This window comes from Girardinichthys multiradiatus, chromosome 5 (assembly GCF_021462225.1).
Source record: "Girardinichthys multiradiatus isolate DD_20200921_A chromosome 5, DD_fGirMul_XY1, whole genome shotgun sequence".
Lineage (NCBI taxonomy): Eukaryota > Metazoa > Chordata > Actinopteri > Cyprinodontiformes > Goodeidae > Girardinichthys > Girardinichthys multiradiatus.
Window position 1 is genome coordinate 26,067,737 of NC_061798.1, and position 20,842 is coordinate 26,088,578.

The 20,842-nt window shown below is 40.4% G+C and overlaps 1 protein-coding gene across 2 annotated transcripts; it reads left to right on the top strand.

Moving 5' to 3' along the window:
- On the top strand, positions 1 to 20,700 carry pi4k2b (phosphatidylinositol 4-kinase type 2 beta). Of its 2 annotated transcripts, XR_007038472.1 has the most exons (13): positions 1 to 85; positions 229 to 591; positions 5,595 to 5,746; positions 6,659 to 6,739; positions 6,900 to 7,019; positions 12,653 to 12,784; positions 14,913 to 15,066; positions 15,226 to 15,290; positions 15,410 to 15,512; positions 17,915 to 18,048; positions 18,138 to 18,197; positions 18,940 to 19,109; positions 19,332 to 19,473. XR_007038472.1 is itself a non-coding variant. In XM_047366779.1 (12 exons), exons 1-12 carry the CDS (start codon positions 22 to 24, stop codon positions 19,503 to 19,505), a joined length of 1,602 nt encoding a protein of 533 aa, XP_047222735.1. In that variant the 5' UTR covers positions 1 to 21; the 3' UTR covers positions 19,506 to 20,700. The 2 variants fall into 2 exon arrangements, 1 of the variants encoding a protein (XP_047222735.1); XM_047366779.1 differs by lacking the exon at positions 18,940 to 19,109 and having other exon boundaries at positions 19,332 to 20,700.
- Positions 20,701 to 20,842: the final 142 nt, after the last annotated feature.

A 20,842-nucleotide genomic window follows, 5' to 3' on the forward strand; every position in this document is an offset into this window, starting at 1 on the left:
ACCAAATGAACCGTACTGCACATGCGCAAAGAGGTAACTAGGAAGGAAAGGAAATGGTTAGACGACGGCTTACGTTGGCACAGTGGTGAGCGAAAGAAGCTTATTTCAAATGATAACACTTAGGGTTACGTCCTCCTTTGAACATGTCATCCGTTTCAAAATGAACTATTAATAACTGAAGGTGAAGAAACTGTAACCGAACATTTAATTAACTGTAAAAATCTACAGTGAAAATGATGTCGGAGTGCGACCCTACAGAGACAGAAAGCGGCTTGCCCGTGCTGGACACCAGGGAGGCAGCAGCAATCCCCGAATTGGACACGAACTTTCACTCCATAGGAACTTCAAAGATACCATTTGACAACAACCGGATAGGACTAGGACTTGCGGCCAACCCTGGAGTCGCCGTCCGGATCTCGGACTCACGTGAAAGCGTCTTGACCGAGCTAGAAACGGACGGCTCCGGCGAAGAGGCGCTGTTGTTACCCTGCCTAGCAGGAGGCTCGACGTCTCCGAGGGGTGCCCGAGACAAGCGAAACCGACGGAACAGACACAGCTCGTCGTCGGATAAAGACACCCTGGCTTCCCCAGGTAATTATTTAGACTAACGAACTTAAGCAGGGCTCCAATATTTATCGGAAACTAGAAATGTCCTTATCACTCGGTGCCATATGTTTCTTTTCACACAGGAAATTGTTACTTTAAAATGCAACGTGGTCAAATCGATGTAATGTTATGCAATCACTCAGGAATATTGATCAAACATTTCAGTCTGGCATCCTACCAAGCCCCTTCACAGGATTTTTAAAGGCTGAAGGAGGGATTTAAAACTTAAGGCACATGTAATGGTAATTTATGCATTTCTGATGTTGTTTAAATGTATTTCAACAACATAAATTGTTTTAGAGTAGTTTTTAAGACAATCTAAACTCTTACATGCTGACTTTTCGCTGTATTACTCTTTAATCTTTTAAAGGCTGATTATCACCATATAGCACTTTGTCCCTTTAATCTGATCTTTTCTGTCATACATGCAGTTAATAGTCTGATTAACCTTTAAATGATGTCACTCCAAAGCCTATTTTCATTTACTTACATAAGTTTTTTTTGGCAGCTTCCTTTATGGCAGGAGATGTGTTGAAAAAACCCTGTCATACTACAAAATAGGAATACTACAACGAGGCACATCATGGCAAAATGTACCAAAGTTGCAAATGTTTTTCAAACAGCGATTGTATGTCATATTGTTACCACGGTTTGAAATCTTTTCAATGAGATGTCAATGAAAGCGCTGGAGCGACTGTAGTGTTCTCTGGCTGTATGTACATATCCCCCATTCCTCACATGTTGCTGCAAACTGCTGGTAAGCTGGCTGAAGGAAGGTTTCTACTCTTTTCCCGTGCTCATGTCAAAGACTGTTTTCTGGTGTCAAAAACAGGGACAGTCATGGTGTGGAAAATGAGGGAACATCACTACTATTAAGGGAACACTTTTTAAAAACTACAGTGGGCAAGCTAAAGGTGGCAGATCTGTAAAGCAGCCGAATGCAGGCTGGCCACCCTAGCAGATAGCCTGACTAATTCTTGTTATTTGTGTCACTCTAAATGGAGTGTGAAGGTAAAAACCTTATAATATTCTGCAAAATAAACACTTGAAAAATGTTCAGAAATTTAGTGGGTGTGATGCTGTTGGATATCAGGAAACTATTTAATTCCAATACTACTGCTGAAGTATACAATGATGATATCAATTACTATTAACTCTCATTTTCCTGACTTTATTCTTTATTTACTAAAATACAATATCCCCACCACTATCTGTTAGCTTTAGCATCTTAGCCATTATAGATATACATCAGGTGTGGACAATAAGGACAGTTAGAGCCCATGAGACTGGTTAAATATATGCTAGTCTGATGAACTCTAACCACCCAAAGTGAATGGGTGGTTAGCACATATCCTATTTGAGACTAATAAAAGACAGGAACTGATACAGGAGAAAACCTGGAATAAAAGATGATGCTGTCACCATGGAAGCAGCACATTCAATTTGAGCTTACCCTGATACTGCCCACTTTTTTTCTCTGTCATTCATTTTATCATATCGATTTATTCTGTGCTTGTTGGCTCTAATTGTTAAAATCTGGTGTTGGACCTTTTTTAATCAGGGTCAGAAATTTAAGTCACAGGTAGAGGAATTGAGCCTCGAATGGCAGGTCGTGGTGTCCCAGTTTCTGTGGCCTTTTAACACAAATACGGTGTAAAATTGCAACATTGCTCCATAAAGTTTGCATGCTTCCATCACTAAATTGGCATATGGTTCAGGTCTGCTTTCAGCTAAATACTAAAAGCAGCAAATAGTGTTTTTAGTTGTAGTTTTGTTTTTATTCTGGTGTCCTAATGACTTACCTTCACTTGGAATCTTATTTAAGTTATTATTTTTTGCTTTGTTTCTCACTCTGGGTCTTCAGCACTCTACCTGAAATGAACAATAGAGCTTTCCGTCCCCTAAAATGTGAGCTAGACGTCTGAGAGACTGTTATCAAATATGCATCAGGCCACTGTGCAAGCCGACTCACAAATAGTCTGTGCTGAGAACGTAAGGATAGGTGAGAGAGAAAGTATTTTAACAGTTTTCATGTTCACTCAGGCTTTCTTTTGATTAAAGCCAGCAGAAAGAGAGAAAACAATGGAAAAGCTTTGCTTGCTTCCTGCAGTCAGATTCCAGAATATTGTTTTAGACTTTCATCAGAACTGCAGTGCGGGAAGCTTTTGTCCTTCTTCAAACAAGGCAGCTAAATATATAGACTGCATTTGTTACTGAAAATAGTTTCTTTCTTATAGTAGTTTTTATACAGGAAAGGTTTTTATATTCATTTAATAGTTGAAGAAACATCTAATATAATGTACATAAAATATGTGGCACCGAATCAACACCTATGATTGGAGCTCATGTTTAGTCGGTTTAAAATAGGGTTGCACACCGATATGACAAATCGGACTGATACGATATACTCGTACTCGTCATCTTCCGCTTCATCCGGGACCGGGTTCGGAGGGCAGCACAGTCATTAGAGACACCTAGACGTCCCTCACCTCCTCCAACTCCTCGGGGGGGGGGGGGGCTGGGCCTCCTCCTGGTGGGACGTGCCTGGAACACCTCCTGAGGAAGGCGTCCAGGAGGCATCCAGTATAGATGCCTGAGCCACCTCAACTGGCTCCTCTCGATGTGGAGGAGCAGCGGCTCTACTCCGAGCCCCTCCCGGATGGCCGACCTCCTCATCCTATCTCTAAGGGAGTGGCCGGCCACCCTACGGAGGAAGCTCATTTCAGCTGCTTGTATCTTGGATCTCGTTCTTTCGGTCATGACCCAAAGTTCATGGCCATAGGTGAGGGTAGGAACGTAGACCGACCGGTAAATCGAGAGCTTTGCTTTTCGGCTCAGCTCTCTCTTCATCACAATGGACCGGCACAGCGCCCCCATTACTGTGGCAGCCGCACTGATCTGTATGTCGATCTCCCACTCCTTTCTCCCCTCCATTCGATAAATACGATATATATATTTTTTAATATTATATATATTTCCCTACCCTTTTGACGCTGAAAAAAAACAACCCCACCACTGACATAGCTTCTCTGCTTCAGATAAAAACCCCACAATCCTTCACTGCATCACTATCTCCGTCGCAAACAAATACCACATGGACTCCTCCCTCCACTCCCCCTCCTGAAACACACACACACACATGCACAGACAAGATAGGAATAAACATTGGCTGTTAACATCGGCCCAGTTTTACTCTTCGGACCAATACAGATATGTTAAAAATGTACTAACTAATCCAATAGTGCATTGTTTTTGTATTTGTACTTAGAACTTGGATTATCAGAGTTTTCAGTTGCAAATACAACAACACAACCCTTCCTGCAGTTTGGACTCTGATTTAGAAAGTTGGGTTTTCTCCAACAAGCCCTGGGTTCAGTGTCTGATATGGCCGCCACACATAAAACACAGTGAAAGTTGCCGGTGTACACTGAATATTATAATATAATAAACTAAATATTAGCACTTGAATAGTTTGTATAGGGTTAAACCTTGTGGCACACAGAACTTTACAACCTCTATTTGTGAGTTCACTTAGTGTCTGAATGCCTAACATGGAGGGACATAGATTGTTAGCAGTTAGTTTGTTTTGCTAATAGTAGTTATCGCCACAATAATTGACAATAGCCACTGACTTCAGGGGCCGATCAAAAGCAGCAGAAGAGCTTCACCCAAAGATCTTGTTCTAAGCTATATGTCATAGTAAATTACATTATTGGTTGACTTCCATGACTGACAGTCATGTTATTTAGTGATTTGTTAATGTGACCTGCAGGTGAGACTTGACCTGATTTAAAATAGTGCTTCTTTTTCTGTGCAGTATGAATGCGTTTACTGTATACTGCCTACCTTAAATGTTACTCACAACTTACAAAGAGCTTGTACTATTGACCTGTTGTCGAGTCACTTTGTCAGTTTATGGTTTTTGATTTTTGAATGGATCAAAAAATAACACCTGTTGTCTGCAGATCAGATCAGAGTTTTATTGGTGGGGTTGTATTTACTACCAAAAAAGTGGTAATTTTCTCCAAACACGCATGAAATAGACTATAATGAATTCCCACATCTTAAATAATATTCACATATCTTTTCTCTAACTTCTCTATTTATTTGCTGCCTTGCTTTGTCTCTTCAAGTGAATTTTCTTCAAAAGTATCTTTTTCTCTCCATATGGCTGGTGAAGTGTTGGCCGGTCCCAGCATCTGCTCCTCTCTGTCCGGCATGTGTTCCTTTCTTTTCTCCCTGCATCCTACTGTAACACAGTGTGACTGACGCAAAACATACGCAGCCTCCCTGTCAGCTGACTGTTCTGCGTCTTGCAAGCCAAAGATGTAGCAATGTGTCATGCAGTGTGAAAGGGGCCTTTATTAATTTGCAGGGCATATTAGCCAGAGAGAATTCACAACCAGATCTGCCAGGCAATGGAAATGTATCGCTAAGTGATGAAATGATTCATCTAGTTTCACTGCTTCAGTGGGGAAATGTCTGTGGTTTAAATCTACTGAAATCAAGGTTACATGTTATTACTTTATGTGACTTGTGCTGCAGAATGTGTTGCAAGTTCACAGTAATGATGACTTTAAAAAACAAGTGTTTAGGTAAAAACTTGTGTTCAGAAAATAAAAATTTAAAGGAGGGAGTTAGGAGAAATATTCTCTGAGAACAGTAGCTTGAAGAGCTAACAAACCCTGTTGTTCTTTGCTTAGCTTTGGGTTGTTCCTTCCCATAAATCCAAGATTTCAATTGTTGCCCTGGGGCAACAATTGTGATATTTAAATTTTTTTTATTTTTTATTTTTTTTTATTTTTTGTTTAATACTTTCAAGAGTTATAGGTATTCTAGCTCTAAAATAGACATTCGAACTTTTTAAAGACATGTAAATAAAAGTTCTATGAATAGGCCTTTTATTTGTTAAAGTTATTGTAGGAAAACATAATATGTTGTTGGCTTGCTGCATATATGTTGACTTTCTGGTATTCTTCCCTTACCAGGTACAAACAGTGGGGACTTCAACCATTTTCCGGAAGATCCAGAGTTTGCAGATTTTATCCTAAGGGCAGAACAAGCTATTGAGAGTGGCGTTTTTCCTGAAAGGATTTCCCAAGGATCCAGCGGGAGCTACTTTGTGAAAGACCCAAAGGGGGTAATGTTACAGTCATTTTTCTCAGAACACCAACAATACAAGGACATTTGCTCCACAAAAATCTTTGAATGATAAAGAACATTTTTTGTATACAGATGGCCATAATGGTGCGTTCACACCGAACGCAGATTCTGCGATAGAAGCGGCCGATGTATATGTTATCCCTATGTAGAGGTGCGTTCAGGAGCGGGGCGGTGCGAAGGAGACGAAGGACGCGGTGCGAAAGGCGAGCCGAGTGAAGCGAGAGCGGTGGACGAGTTGAAAAATCTGAACTTTTTTCTAAATTCGCGTCACCTCAACCAATCAGGGACTGGATGTGGCTGTGACGTAGGGTGAAGGACCGCAGCGGAGAAGAAGCTGTTTTCAGTGTGCGGCAAGCCTGAGTTGTATGACTCAACTAACAAGCTGAGGTGTATTTACTCACTGAAGACAGATGGACAGGCGTGAACCCAGGGACGTCGGCGGCCTTTTTCGGCTCTCCACAGGTAAAACACCGTGATTATCTGTGAAATCCATGTCCGCCATGTTCAGTTGAAACCAGCAAGCAGCAGATGGAAGCTCCTCCGCGGCGAAGCGTTGCCGTTTGTTGACATTTGGCAACGCGGAGTTCACGCGGAATGTCAAGGGAGCAACAGCACACAAATGACGCGAAATATTCGCAGAATCCGCGTTCGGTGTGAACGCACCATAATGCTTGATTGTTATATTACGTAACTAAAGAGAAAGCACATTTCTCAATTGTCACTTCTTGCAAGTTTTGTTTTCTTTTTTGTTCCTTTCAAAATAACATGAAACAAAACTATAGATTTTGTTGAAGTTAACATTTCTTTTATTGTTTGGCATGTAACAGATTTGTCTCAACTGATCTTGTTTAGCATTAATTTTGGTTGATGTTCACTTTTGTCTCCACAGAAAATCATTGGTGTTTTTAAACCAAAATCAGAGGAACCTTATGGTCACCTGAACCCAAAATGGACCAAATACTTTCACAAGGTATACTGTATCACATGTGGCATATGTTATTAATGATCTTTAAGAGGAAACAAATACACTTGCTAATGTAATTTCCAAAGTTTTGTATGTAGTTTTACTTACTATAATTCATCAGGTTTAATATAGCAAACCTTTTATCTCGTCCCATTTGTGTCATTAGCTCTGCTGTCCGTGCTGTTTTGGTCGAGGCTGCCTGTTGCCCAACCAGGGTTACCTCTCAGAAGCTGCAGCCTCCCTGGTTGATACCAAGCTCGGTCTTGGAGTGGTGCCCAAAACAAAGGTGCCTCTCATTATTTTAGCATTATGTGCCTGAAAATACAGGGGCATCTCAAAAAACCAGAGTATCGTTGAAAAAAGTAAATTATTTCAGTAATTTAATTCAACAAGGTAACTTTATAAGTCATTACACACAGTGATTTATTCCAGTAATGTTTTTTTGTTCGTTAGGAGGATGTTTAGAGGATTATGGCTTTGTGAAAACTCAAAAATCAGAATTTATTGTCGTTACACGAAACATTCATCTCCAACTCTATACACACACACACACACACACACACACACACTCTATTCCACAGTCATACATAACACATTCTAATGCATATGATGCCACATTAAATAAAATGCATTCAATTATGAAAACCTTAAACTTCTAATCTTTCTGTTAAAACGATGAAGGTTATGGGGAGGGGCACAAGAACGGAACATGGGGCGGATGCCGATTCGGTTCTGTAATGGCCCTGGGAAGGACATTGTTTTGCAGTTTGAGGGCTCTGTAGCGCCTGCCTGATGGCAACAAGGAGATTAGGCTGTGAATGGGGTGTGTATTATCCTGTGGGATGGTATTTACTCAGCGGAGGCAGCGAGTTCTGAAAATATCATTCAGGGAAGGCAAGGGGACTCCATTGATTGTCTCAGCAGTTCTGATCACAGGTCTGAGGGATTTCTTGTTTGTTTCTGTGCAGCTTGTGTACAAGACTGTGATGCAGCAAGTTAAAACTGGCTCAGTGAAGCACTGGAAGAAAGTCAACAGCAGACAGGTTGTGTTTCCTGAGTGTCTGTAGGAAGTAGAGCTGCTGGTGTGCTTTTTTGATAATGGCAGTTGTGTTGGCATCCCATTGGGGGTCTTCTGTGATGTGGATTGGACTAAGGACTTCTTTGGGTTGCTTGACATTCAAGTTCAGGTTGTTTTCGATGCACCGGTTCAAAACTGTGTCCACGTTCTCTCTTTAGGCAGACTCATTGCCCTGGGAGATCTGACCCACAACAGTTGTGTCATCTGCAAATTTTATTATTGTGTTTGAGGGGTGGCTGGAGATACATTCACGTGGATAGATGGAGTAGAGCAATGGGCTGAGCACACAACCTTGAGGGGCACCGGTGCTCAGAGACAAACTGGGAGATGGATGAGGGCCCAGTTTCACTCTACAGGTCCTTCTCAAAATATTAGCATATTGTGATAAAGTTCATTATTTTCCATAATGTCATGATGAAAATTTAACATTCATATATTTTAGATTCATTGCACACTAACTGAAATATTTCAGGTCTTTTATTGTCTTAATACGGATGATTTTGGCATACAGCTCATGAAAACCCAAAATTCCTATGTCACAAAATTAGCATATTTCATCCGACCAATAAAATAAAAGTGTTTTTAATACAAAAAACGTCAACCTTCAAATAATCATGTACAGTTATGCACTCAATACTTGGTCGGGAATCCTTTGGCAGAAATGACTGCTTCAATGCGGCGTGGCATGGAGGCAATCAGCCTGTGGCACTGCTGAGGTCTTATGGAGGCCAGGATGCTTCGATAGCGGCCTTTAGCTCATCCAGAGTGTTGGGTCTTGAGTCTCTCAACGTTCTCTTCACAATATCCCACAGATTCTCTATGGGGTTCAGGTCAGGAGAGTTGGCAGGCCAATTGAGCACAGTGATACCATGGTCAGTAAACCATTTACCAGTGGTTTTGACACTGTGAGCAGGTGCCAGGTCGTGCTGAAAAATGAAATCTTCATCTCCATAAAGCTTTTCAGCAGATGGAAGCATGAAGTGGTCCAAAATCTCCTGATAGCTAGCTGCATTGACCCTGCCCTTGATAAAACACAGTGGACCAACACCAGCAGCTGACACGGCACCCCAGACCATCACTGACTGTGGGTACTTGACACTGGACTTCTGGCATGTTGGCATTTCCTTCTCCCCAGTCTTCCTCCAGACTCTGGCACCTTGATTTCCGAATGACATGCAGAATTTGCTTTCATCCGAAAAAAGTACTTTGGACCACTGAGCAACAGTCCAGTGCTGCTTCTCTGTAGCCCAGGTCAGGCGCTTCTGCTGCTGTTTCTGGTTCAAAAGTGGCTTGACCTGGGGAATGCGGCACCTTTAGCCCATTTCCTGTACACGCCTGTGCACGCTGGTTCTGGATGTTTCTACTCCAGACTCAGTCCACTGCTTCTGCAGGTCCCCCAAGGTCTGGAATCGGCCCTTCTCCACAATCTTCCTCAGGGTCCGGTCACCTCTTCTCGTTGTGCAGCAGTTTTCTGCCACACTTTTTCCTTCCCACAGACTTCCCACTGAGGTGCCTTGATACAGCACTCTGGGAACAGCCTATTTGTTCAGAAATTTCTTTCTGTGTCTTACCCTCTTGCTTGAGGGTGTCAATAGTGGCCTTCTGGACAGCAGTCAGGTCGGCAGTCTTACCCATGATTGGGGTTTTGAGTGATGAACCAGGCTGGGAGTTTTAAAGGCCTCAGGAATCTTTTGCAGGTGTTTAGAGTTAACTCGTTGATTCAGATGATTAGGTTCATAGCTCGTTTAGAGACCCTTTTAATGATATGCTAATTTTGTGAGATAGGAATTTTGGGTTTTCATGAGCTGTATGCCAAAATCATCCGTATTAAGACAATAAAAGACCTGAAATATTTCAGTTAGTGTGCAATGAATCTAAAATATATGAATGTTAAATTTATGGAAAATAATGAACTTTATCACAATATGCTAATATTTTGAGAAGGACCTGTATATATCAACCTACTCACAGTCTGTGTTGTTCCTGTAGATGAATTATTAGTTGAAAAATACAATCAGGTGTCTCAGAATCCTAGTTTGAATAAAATTACAATGAAAGAAGATGATCAGAGAAACTCACTGCTAGCAGTGGCAAGTCCAGCCTAGATGTTCTACAAGGTTATAGGTTGGAGGAAATTAAAAGGTCCTACAATTCAATAAAGCAACAACTATACACACTATACAACTTATCATAAGTATATTTTGTCAGTGGCCCAATTTAAACTAAACACCCCAAGAAGACAACAGAAACAAAACTTAAATGTAAATTAATATGTAGATCTCTACCACAAGCCAGGCCCCCTCCCTGACTCTGCTGCTCCTAAATAAAGCAGGACTTCTTCCTTTTTTTCTCAAATTTGTCAAAATGTTTCACATGCAAAGAGGCAGACTGCAAACGGCCCAAACCACACTGATATTTTAACTGCACATTTATTTTTAAAATAAAGAACTAAATAAACGATTCTTGTTTTCTTCCTTGCTTTGTGAAAGACATATGTTGTACATGTATGAAAATCAGAGAATAGTTACTATTTGGTGCAGTTTTTCCCACATATAAAAAAAAAAAAAAACACATTTAAGGACTTTGTTAAACAATTTAGGGTTATCGGTAATTTAAATATCTGATTCCTTAATCTGAAAGACAGTATTTGCCTTTCTCGTCAGAATGATCTGCACAGAAATTGTTCCAGTGTTTTACATAATAACGGTATTCCTTCTGGTCTAAAAGGATTATTTACTAAATATTGCATGAATTTGACTTGAACATAATCCATTAGAGATGGTAAAGATAGAAGCTGTAAATGACACATGATTACATCAGTTGTATGCCTCTCTATTTGCAGTTTTGACTTTACAAACCATCTCAATACTTTTATTTTTGTTGCCCAGTGCAGATTTTCTATTGATGACTTTAAAACCAGTTTTCTGATGTGGATCTGTTACTGCAACTTTCCTTTCGTAGGTCTTACTGAAACTGAACATTTTAAATTCACAACAAGCAGGTCAGCTTTACCAAAACTCCCTCCACTTCACAGGGAATGAGTCCGACCGAACACAACCAAGCGAGAACCTGCAAAAAAGCATAGCAAGAGGAGAACCATACTGCAGGCGTGATGGATTGTGTGTTTCCGCCTGGTTGCTGATGTGTTCAATACCAAGCATACAGAAAGAGGTTTTTTATTGGTCGGATTAAATATGCTAATTTTGTGAGATAGGAATTTTGGGTTTTCATGAGCTGTATGCCAAAATCATCCGTATTAAGAAAATAAAAGACCTGAAATATTTCAATTAGTTTGCAATGAATCTAAAATATATGAATGTTAAATTTTCATCATGACATTATGGAAAATAATGAACTTTATCACAATATGCTAATATTTTAAGAAGGACCTGTATGTGGGCGGTCAGTCATGAAGTCTCTGATCCATGCGCATAATGGCTGGTCATTCTGGTCTGTCTCTTATGAAGGTGTGTCAGTCATGTATGAAGGACTGTGATGATGGCGTCATCTGTGGACCTGATTGACCTGTATGCATACTGGTGCTGGTCCAGGTTCAGAGGAGGGCAGATCTTATGTGCTTCATCATTAGCCTCTCGAAGCAAAGATGGAAGTTAGCGCCACAGGTCGTTTAGGGTCATTAACGGTGCGGATGTTCCATTTCTCTGAAAATGATGATATTACATTAGAACAATTTTAACTTATCCTTCTGACAATACCCAGATAATAAATCTGTATGGTTTTGGTCAGATGAGCTTTCTGGCTAATCCACTTCATTAGGCCATGAGGGCAGAAGCTTATTGTTGCTGAAAAATGAACTTAATATCTCCATAAAGCTTTTAACCTGAACTTGATAAACCACAGTGGACCAACACCTGCAGATAACATGGCTCGCCAAATCACCACTGATTATGTGCCTCTCCAGTCCTCCAGATTCTGGGACAATGTTTTTTAATTGAAATGCAACATTTTTATTTCTCCTTACCCAAGCAAGACGCTTCTGACGTCCCCGCCTCAAGAGTGGCTTAACAGAAGTAACGCAAGAGTAGTATCCCATGTCCTGTTAATGTCTGTGTGTGGTGGCTTCTGAAGGTCTGACTCCAGCTGCAGTCCACGCCTTGCCCTGAAACCCTTGGACGGGGTTTGCTTCACAATCTAAAAATGAGTTTTAGAGTTTTCAGTAGCCACAAGTCACAATTAGATTTAGATTTCAAATTATTTTCATTCAGCCCAAAAGTTTGATAGGAAATGTGACATGTTTCTGAAAAGATAATAAAAGAATGAAAAGGCAGTTTCATTTTCTAAATAAGTAATTTTAGTTTCTATTTACATTTCATTTAGGAATGTCATGTCAACATTTTGTTTTACACTTCTCAGGAATCAATGGAAAATACCTTTATCAGCAAAACAGCAACCAAACTCTCCTTTATAACTGCTGAGCAGGGTTTTCCATGTTTCCACTGGTAATGGGACAATTTGGTGATGAGCTCCAAGTGTTAGAGGTTTGATGGCCTCCTCCCCATCACCCTAATCTTCAGCTCTCTCCACAGATTGTGTATCTGACGAAAAATGTTGGTAACAGACTAAAAGATCACTTTAAACGAAACTCTGCCACAGGGTATGAATAATTCTGAGCTGAAATGTATATAATAAATGCATTTGACTTTCGGAATAGAACTGCTGAAATAAAACTAATGGAGATGCACCTGAAGAAATGTAAACATCCTGTAATTTGAATCTGGCAGATTTTGTGTTTTTTAATCGTTATAAATCTTTATTTCAAGGTGATTTGTGAGAGACTTTTTCTGTCGATGGTCCAGACTAAATGTATTTCTGTCTATCAGGTGGTGTACTTTGCTAGTGAGACATTCCACTACAGCACCATAGACAGAGCAAAGTCCAGAGGGAAGAAGTATGCCTTAGAGAAAGTCCCGAAGGTGGGACGACGGTTTCACAGAGTGGGCCTGCCTCCTAAGGTAACACACTATCACACCTGTCAACACATCGCACTTTCATGTTAATGTTTGTTGTCTTTATGTATAGGCGTAGGACTGGGGGGGTGGACTTTACCTTGCATGCTTTTATTTTGAAAGTGCAATGCAGCGTGATGTCACTGACTCGCCCCTCCCTTAGCTGCTCTGTTTGTGAAGCAGGGCAGAGCTGGAGACTGACTATCAGCTACAGTCTGACCAGAGACCTCTGTCTGTAGGGAATGTTGTCATGATTATGGCTGGTTTATAACATCTTGTTGTTAATTTACATTAATGTTTAGAAACCATATCTTTATCTTCAACGTACCATATCTTTACCATAGCGTCATCTTAATCCTGGAATGGGCACCTGTGTTCCTGAGTACCGTCAACACCACCCAAAAAATGTTGTCATCTCATTTCAGCAAAATGCCACCACCAAAGAAAACGCTTAAACATCAGCAGGACTTACTATGTTTTCTTAAAAAGAGTAACGTCAGTGAGTAACGGTTACACATCATGAGGTCAACACCTAATCAAACTCAGCCATTTAACATGTCTGGCATTATATTAGCTATAATGTGCAATCATGTCTTATCAGGAGAATGATAGTGCATAAGTAGTGGGGCAGTTGAAGCAATAAAAGGTGGAAAGATGGAGGAAGCTCGAGTGATGTGTTAAATGATTAGTGATAAAAATATTATTAGAGCCAGGGGCAGCTTCAGGGTGTGGTAAAGTTTAAAAATCACATTATTGATAGAATAGATCCAGATAGAACAAGTGAGGACTGATGTCACATTGATTTTTTTTTAAAGATAATTTTTTAGTCATTATTTCCACAGTACTATAAAGGTTTTGGTTAGGATATGAGGTTATCAGCTGCACTAGAACAAGTGTTCTGCACATTTATATGGTGAAACGCTGCTCCATAGTAACCGAGAGGTGGAATTTTTTCCCCATTTATTTTTAAAGTGTCCCACCTTTATGCTCAGAAGTGGTACTTTAGACATGCATCTCTGAAGCTATTTTGTATGTTTAGGAGCAGCAAGGCAGCAGCACAAACAGAAAAAGAGGATGGTACAGGGCTGGAGGTGAGGTCTTAAAATAAATCAGTGAACATTTTGATGTCAGGGTGAGGTTATGCTATTAACAGATTTGACTGTATGAGCTTAAACACATCTGCAAATCAGTTGATAAAAATCTTAATGTATAAGAAAAGCCTCAACAGATGCTGCTTTTTTATCTTTTGTAAGTCAAATCCTGATACTGTATATTACCTTATGTAATGTCGTAAGACCATGAAGGGACGTCAAGGGTTTGAGGCATTTTTGACCAATAAAACATGTTAAACCATTAACAGATCTGTAAGGTTTCCAATATGTGTTTAACTCATTCCTACACCTTGTCTTTATGTAATTGTTTTAAATACTCTGCTAAACGAGGCTTGTTGATGTTGTGATTGTTCTTTTTTTCCAACTTATTCGTTATCTCCAAAATGAATGGGAGTTGTCTCAGTGAGGGCTTTTCCCGTAGCTTTGTGGTTGTTTGGATAGCTGTAGTTATTTTACAGAATCGAGTTAGAACCGGTCGTTTGCACCAGCCCAGTTCACGCACTTGAACTGCTTTTACAGAAAAGCCCTAAATGTTCTCTGGGCTTCGAATAGCTTGTGACACAACCAGTAGAGGACTGCAAAATAATAGCCGACCACGCTGCGCTTGTGTTCCTGGAATCAACAGATCTTTTCAAATAAAAATGTCAGACTTAATGTGTCGGTTGACCTTGCTTTGTTAAGTGATGGGGTCTTTTAAACTGCATTAATTCTTCTCCCCACATGCTAGTCTTAGAATTAACTCTGATATTGACTTTTCTAACAGTCAATGGGTCCAAGTGAGTTTTTAAGTCGATGTAAAAATGGGGGACGAAATGTTAGCAGGAAGTGCACCCACTAGTTGTTTCAGGTCTTTGTGAGTTCAGGATGTGTTACAGTTTCACACATTGCATCACTGCCTCTCCCCAGTCTATCATATCATCAATGAACTTCCTGTTTTGTAAACTCAACTGCTGCTGTGCACTCAAGCGTTTAGTTTGTTTTATTACGTGTAAAAATGTTACATGCTGCCTGTTTGTTTCCAGGTGGGCTCGTTTCAGCTGTTCGTGGAGGGTTACCGCGAAGCCGACTACTGGCTGCGGTGCTTCGAGGCTGAACCTCTGCCGGAGAACATCAGGAGACAGCTGCAGTCACAGTTTGAGAGACTAGTTGTGTTGGATTATGTTATCAGAAACACAGGTGAGGGTGTTTTCCTTGAGGCAGTTGACAATGTTTTCTTATATTTGCTTGAATTGTCAGTCCTTCACACTCTTAGCTGTAACAGCTTTGTCTCCATTTTCCTTAAACAGTTATGTAATATAGAAACGTGTAATGTTATTCTGTTTTCTTCCTCTTCAGATCGAGGAAATGACAACTGGCTGATCAAGTATGAGAAGCCAGGAGAGGGAGACGAAAGTGAGAAGGTATTTTTCATTAGTAATGCTACATTTCAACATGGACGCTGCTACATTACTACAGAAATAAAAGCTATTATTGGTCATTATGAGCGAGGTGAAGATGCTGTTCTTGGTCGTCCTTTCAGGATGTTGAGTGGTCCGAGAGCAGCACGGATTCCTGCATCAAGATAGCAGCCATCGACAATGGCCTGGCCTTCCCCTTTAAACACCCAGATGAGTGGAGAGCATGTATGTTTGAAACTTGTGTGACTGGTGCTCGCTAAGTCTATCATTACTTCAGCTGTGTGAAAAGTGGAATGATTAGTGTCATTAAAAGGTGTCAAAAGAACCAGTTTAATAGAACGCTGCATGCTGAGATAACATACAGGTCCTTCTCAAAATATTAGCATATTGTGATAAAGTTCATTATTTTCCATAATGTCGTGATGAAAATTTAACATTCATATATTTTAGATTCATTGCACACTAACTGAAATATTTCAGGTCTTTTATTGTCTTAATACGGATGATTTTGGCATACAGCTCATGAAAACCCAAAATTCCTATCTCACAAAATTAGCATAGTTCATCCAACCAATAAAAGAAAAGTGTTTTTAATACAAAAAACGTCAACCTTCAAATAATCATGTACAGTTATGCACTCAATACTTGGTCGGGAATCCTTTGGCAGAAATGACTGCTTCAATGCGGCGTGGCATGGAGGCAATCAGCCTGTGGCACTGCTGAGGTCTTATGGAGGCCCAGGATGCTTTGATAGCGGCCTTTAGCTCATCCAGAGTGTTGGGTCTTGAGTCTCTCAACGTTCTCTTCACAATATCCCACAGATTCTCTATGGGGTTCAGGTCAGGAGAGTTGGCAGGCCAATTGAGCACAGTGATACCATGGTCAGTAAATCATTTACCAGTGGTTTTGGCACTGTGAGCAGGTGCCAGGTCGTGCTGAAAAATGAAATCTTCATCTCCATAAAGCTTTTCAGCAGATGGAAGCATGAAGTGCTCCAAAATCTCCTGATAGCTAGCTGCATTGACCCTGCCCTTGATAAAACACAGTGGACCAACACCAGCAGCTGACACGGCACCCCAGACCATCACTGACTGTGGGTACTTGACACTGGACTTCTGGCATTTTGGCATTTCCTTCTCCCCAGTCTTCCTCCAGACTCTGGCACCTTGATTTCCGAATGACATGCAGAATTTGCTTTCATCCGAAAAAAGTACTTTGGACCACTGAGCAACAGTCCAGTGCTGCTTCTCTGTAGCCCAGGTCAGGCGCTTCTGTCGCTGTTTCTGGTTCAAAAGTGGCTTGACCTGGGGAATGCGGCACCTGTAGCCCATTTCCTGCACACGCCTGTGCACGGTGGCTCTGGATGTTTCTACTCCAGACTCAGTCCACTGCTTCCGCAGGTCCCCCAAGGTCTGGAATCGGCCCTTCTCCACAATCTTCCTCAGGGTCCGGTCACCTCTTCTCGTTGTGCAGCGTTTTCTGCCACACTTTTTCCTTCCCACAGACTTCCCACTGAGGTGCCTTGATACAGCCCTCTGGGAACAGCCTATTCGTTCAGAAATTTCTTTCTGTGTCTTACCCTCTTGCTTGAGGGTGTCAATAGTGGCCTTCTGGACAGCAGTCAGGTCGGCAGTCTTACCCATGATTGGGGTTTTGAGTGATGAACCAGGCTGGGAGTTTTAAAGGCCTCAGGAATCTTTTGCAGGTGTTTAGAGTTAACTCGTTGATTCAGATGATTAGGTTCATAGCTCGTTTAGAGACCCTTTTAATGATATGCTAATTTTGTGAGATAGGAATTTTGGGTTTTCATGAGTTGTATGCCAAAATCATCCGTATTAAGACAATAAAAGACCTGAAATATTTCAGTTAGTGTGCACTGAATCTAAAATATATGAATGTTAAATTTTCATCATGACATTATGGAAAATAATGAACTTTATCACAATATGCTAATATTTTGAGAAGGACCTGTATATCATTACTTTCTGGGTAGTTTCCTTAGGGTCACATCACAGCATTTCACTAGAGTTGAGGTTTGGGCTTTGACTGGGCCGTTGGAACATCTTGATATATTTTTCTTTTACAAACATTCAACTGTTTTTGTCTTTAAAGTGTTTTGAAAAGGGTCTTATAACCATTCCTAAATTGATGATTTCTTCTCTAATGTCATTGCTTCTATGATGTTCTTCTCTGCTGGCATTGTGCTAATATACAGTCATGATTGCGCGTGCTGATAAGTTAGTTCAGGTACATTTGATTAGCAGTATCTGGGGGCTACGTACAGGAATTCCTTAGGTTTTTCTACTTTGACCTCAGTTGTGTTTTTAAAAAAAACAGTAACATGGTGAAATCTATTATGCGATTTTGAACAATTCAAGCTACATTTAAATCCTTTTTTTACCCCCGAATTTGAGAAAGGTTTACTTCTAAATTAGGATGAAAGAAGAGCGCTTTCAGAGGTGACATGATACAAGCTGTCAAGTGCTTCCAAGAAGTTGTACTTGTAATACTAGATATTCACTTCTATTAAACAATTAAACCCAACTTTAATATTAATTTACTATCTAAAACCAGTTATGTTGTGAAGGGTTACATCAAACTTAATTGTGGTTGTGCCCATCTTTTAGACCCCTTCCACTGGGCATGGCTCCCTCAGGCAAAGGTGCCGTTCTCCCAGGAGACCAGAGACCTGGTCCTGTCCCGCCTCTCCGACATGAACTTTGTCCAGGACCTCTGTGAGGACCTTTATGAGATGTTCAAGGTAGAAATCAACACATTTCCAACAAAGCTGCTGTGTGTCATTAATTTTATGGAAAACATGCTAACATCAGTGATTTTCTTTGGTTTCAGACGGATAAAGGTTTTGATAAAACTATGTTTGAGAGACAGATGTCTGTCATGAGAGGACAGGTGAGTTTAATCCTCCGTCGGTATTCTGACTGTTGTTCCTGCTTCTTATTTTCTTTGGTCTTTTCTGGCTGCCTGCTTTTGTAGTGCATTCTCAGAAGTCAGAGTTTCAGAGTCCTGGGTCATGATAACCAACTACAACTTCCCCTGAAGTCAACATTTGTTCTTATTAAATGTTGGGAAAGCTGCAGGAATTAAATCTGTATTTGCATTTCTGAAGGTTAAACCTGTGGAACAATTACAGCAATGCAATATTTATGTGAGAGCCGTTGAGCCTTTTCTGTCCTAATACATAGAGTAGAGGGACATATTGTTATTGGTTTACATTTCTAACAGCACAAGTTTTTCAACTTGCAACTAGAATGAATTTAATTATTATGAGATTTGAACTCCCACAAATCAAACAGAGAGCTATCTAAGCTGTCCTCTCTTTCTTTATTGTTTTTGTATCTTGTAGAATCATTTATTAGACCAAAATAAAAGATTTTGGTCTTTATTTGTTAAAAGAAAAACAAAATTCACTGATCCTTTAAACACAGCAGGTAGATGAATATTCATTTTTTTTTTGTCATGTCCAGTTTAACAAGCTGAAAAAATTCTAACATCAATGACAGTAAGTTGCAGAGAATCAAGACGATCAGCCTTTCAATCAGGAGGCAACAAACGATAATGACAGAATGAGAAAAAAGTATTCAAATTAAGGACATAAATATTAATATGCAACCTAAGTCGAACTCTACTCCAGCAGGGACTTGGAAAAGCTAGAAAGGCAGATAACTTATCACTCTGTTAAAGAATGGCATTGGAGAAGGGAAAATAAGAGCTTCTATCAGTTTGAAACTGGAACCAGTCTGTTATGGCTGCTACTAGGCGTTTGACTCGGGTTGATTCTACTGTAAGTCCAGCAGCTTAGAGGTAAGACAACGCTGAGGTGCAACACATTAATAGATTTGCTCTCACCGCGGGTACACCGGCAATGTACGTTATCAGCTACTGTTTTTAGTTTTATGTACAGTTTGAAACGTTTTATAATTAATTATATCTCATTTTTAAGTGTTCAATTTTTTTCAAATAACAAACATGTTAATAGGATGTTCTGTTGTTTACGCTTGAACTGTGTTTTTGTTTTCCCCCCAGGTGTTGAATTTGATTCAGGCGCTTAAGGATGGGAAGAGCCCCATCCAGCTGGTGCAGATGCCCCGTGTGGTGGTGGAGCGCAGCAGCTCAGGCGGCCAAGGCCGGGTGGTCACACTGGGCAACGCATTCACACAAACCTTCCACTGCAAACGGCCCTTTTTTTCCTCTTGGTGAGCGAGAAACCCGAGGAGGAACGCTGAGGAGAGACTGCTGCTCTGTTCCAACATCAGTCCTCAATAAGGGAGGATAAAATGAGGGCAGAGGGGAGGTTGTCAGACTGGAAACAGTGGAAAATGTGTCTTTGGAGAGCAGGGAGAGAAAGCAGACATAGATAACAGAAAATGTATTGAATAAAATGTTTTAAGGGAAGCTGAGTTGAGGCATTTTCATTTTATGAAGGAGTTCAGAGAAACGTTAAAGCTGGAGAGATTAGCATTCCTTGATTTCCTGTCACAATACACTTTGGGACATTTAGGGTGTTTGAATAATCAGCTTTTTTCACAGAGGGGGCTTTGTTGATTGTTTGGAAATCCACCTATTTTTTCTTTAAATCCACTCAAAGTATCTACTGAAGTTTCACACCTGGTCTCTTAGTGGAGTAATTGCCAAAAACAGCACTCGCATTCCACCAACCACCACTATAGCATTGTAACAGTGTTGGGTTGATGTACAGGACTGTTTGCAGGTCTCTCCATAAAGGGATTTTTCTGCAGTTTGGAACCTGTCCTCCCCCCCAAGTACTTGCTTTGCCTTGTAGGAATACTTTGTGTAATATACATGTGCACCTGCACAGCTGGAAGTGCTTGTGTACCCTCACTCACATGGGTCAAACCAGCCTGAACCCACTATTATTTGTTTTTTTTTTAAAGCTGCAATGTCAACTGTGTCTTTAAATCTACGTACTGCCAAATGTTTTGTTTCTCTTTTGAAGAATTATTATGACGCCTCAATGTAAGAATCGTGGTGAAACTTGAATTTAGAGGAGCGGCCTGGGTGGGGCACACGCAGGTGACATGAATGTATTCTGTTTAAGGTTTACACACGGATTCTATCTCCGAAACATTTCAGTACAAGAGAACACTGTCACAAAAGGACTTCTAATAACAATGAATGCATTTGTTGTTTGGCATGCGTTTAAATGCTGGCAGCTTTCTCTTGAACCGCGTGCATTGGAGGAAAAACAATTCCTCTTTGTAAAACATACTTTAAAAAAAAAAAAAAAAAAAGACAACATTTAGGACAATATTACTCTTCTTGCTCGATGCCGTTGCGTTTTCTTATGTATGAATCTTGAAATTTTTATTCCAGCTTGATGATTGTATGAGAGTTGTATATTTAACAAGAAATAATAAAACTTTGGAAATTAAAATCCTTGCTACTGTCAGTCGTCTGTTGTACCTTTTTTAGTAAAAGAGATGGTAAACTGCAGTATAGTTGTCCTCTCAGATTTAGATTTAAAGTATTTTGACCAGCATGTTTCGCTGAACTGGAAAGGATATACTGTCAACTAT

Excerpts from the sequence above, each read along its gene's own strand:
- pi4k2b (XM_047366779.1), top strand. The coding sequence starts at position 22 with ATGCGCAAAGAGGTAACTAGGAAGGAAAGGAAATGGTTAGACGACGGC. Across the intron at positions 15,291-15,409 it reads AGGGAGACGAAAGTGAGAAG|GATGTTGAGTGGTCCGAGAG; the intron begins GTATTTTTCATT and ends TCGTCCTTTCAG. Across the intron at positions 18,049-18,137 it reads ACCTTTATGAGATGTTCAAG|ACGGATAAAGGTTTTGATAA; the intron begins GTAGAAATCAAC and ends CTTTGGTTTCAG.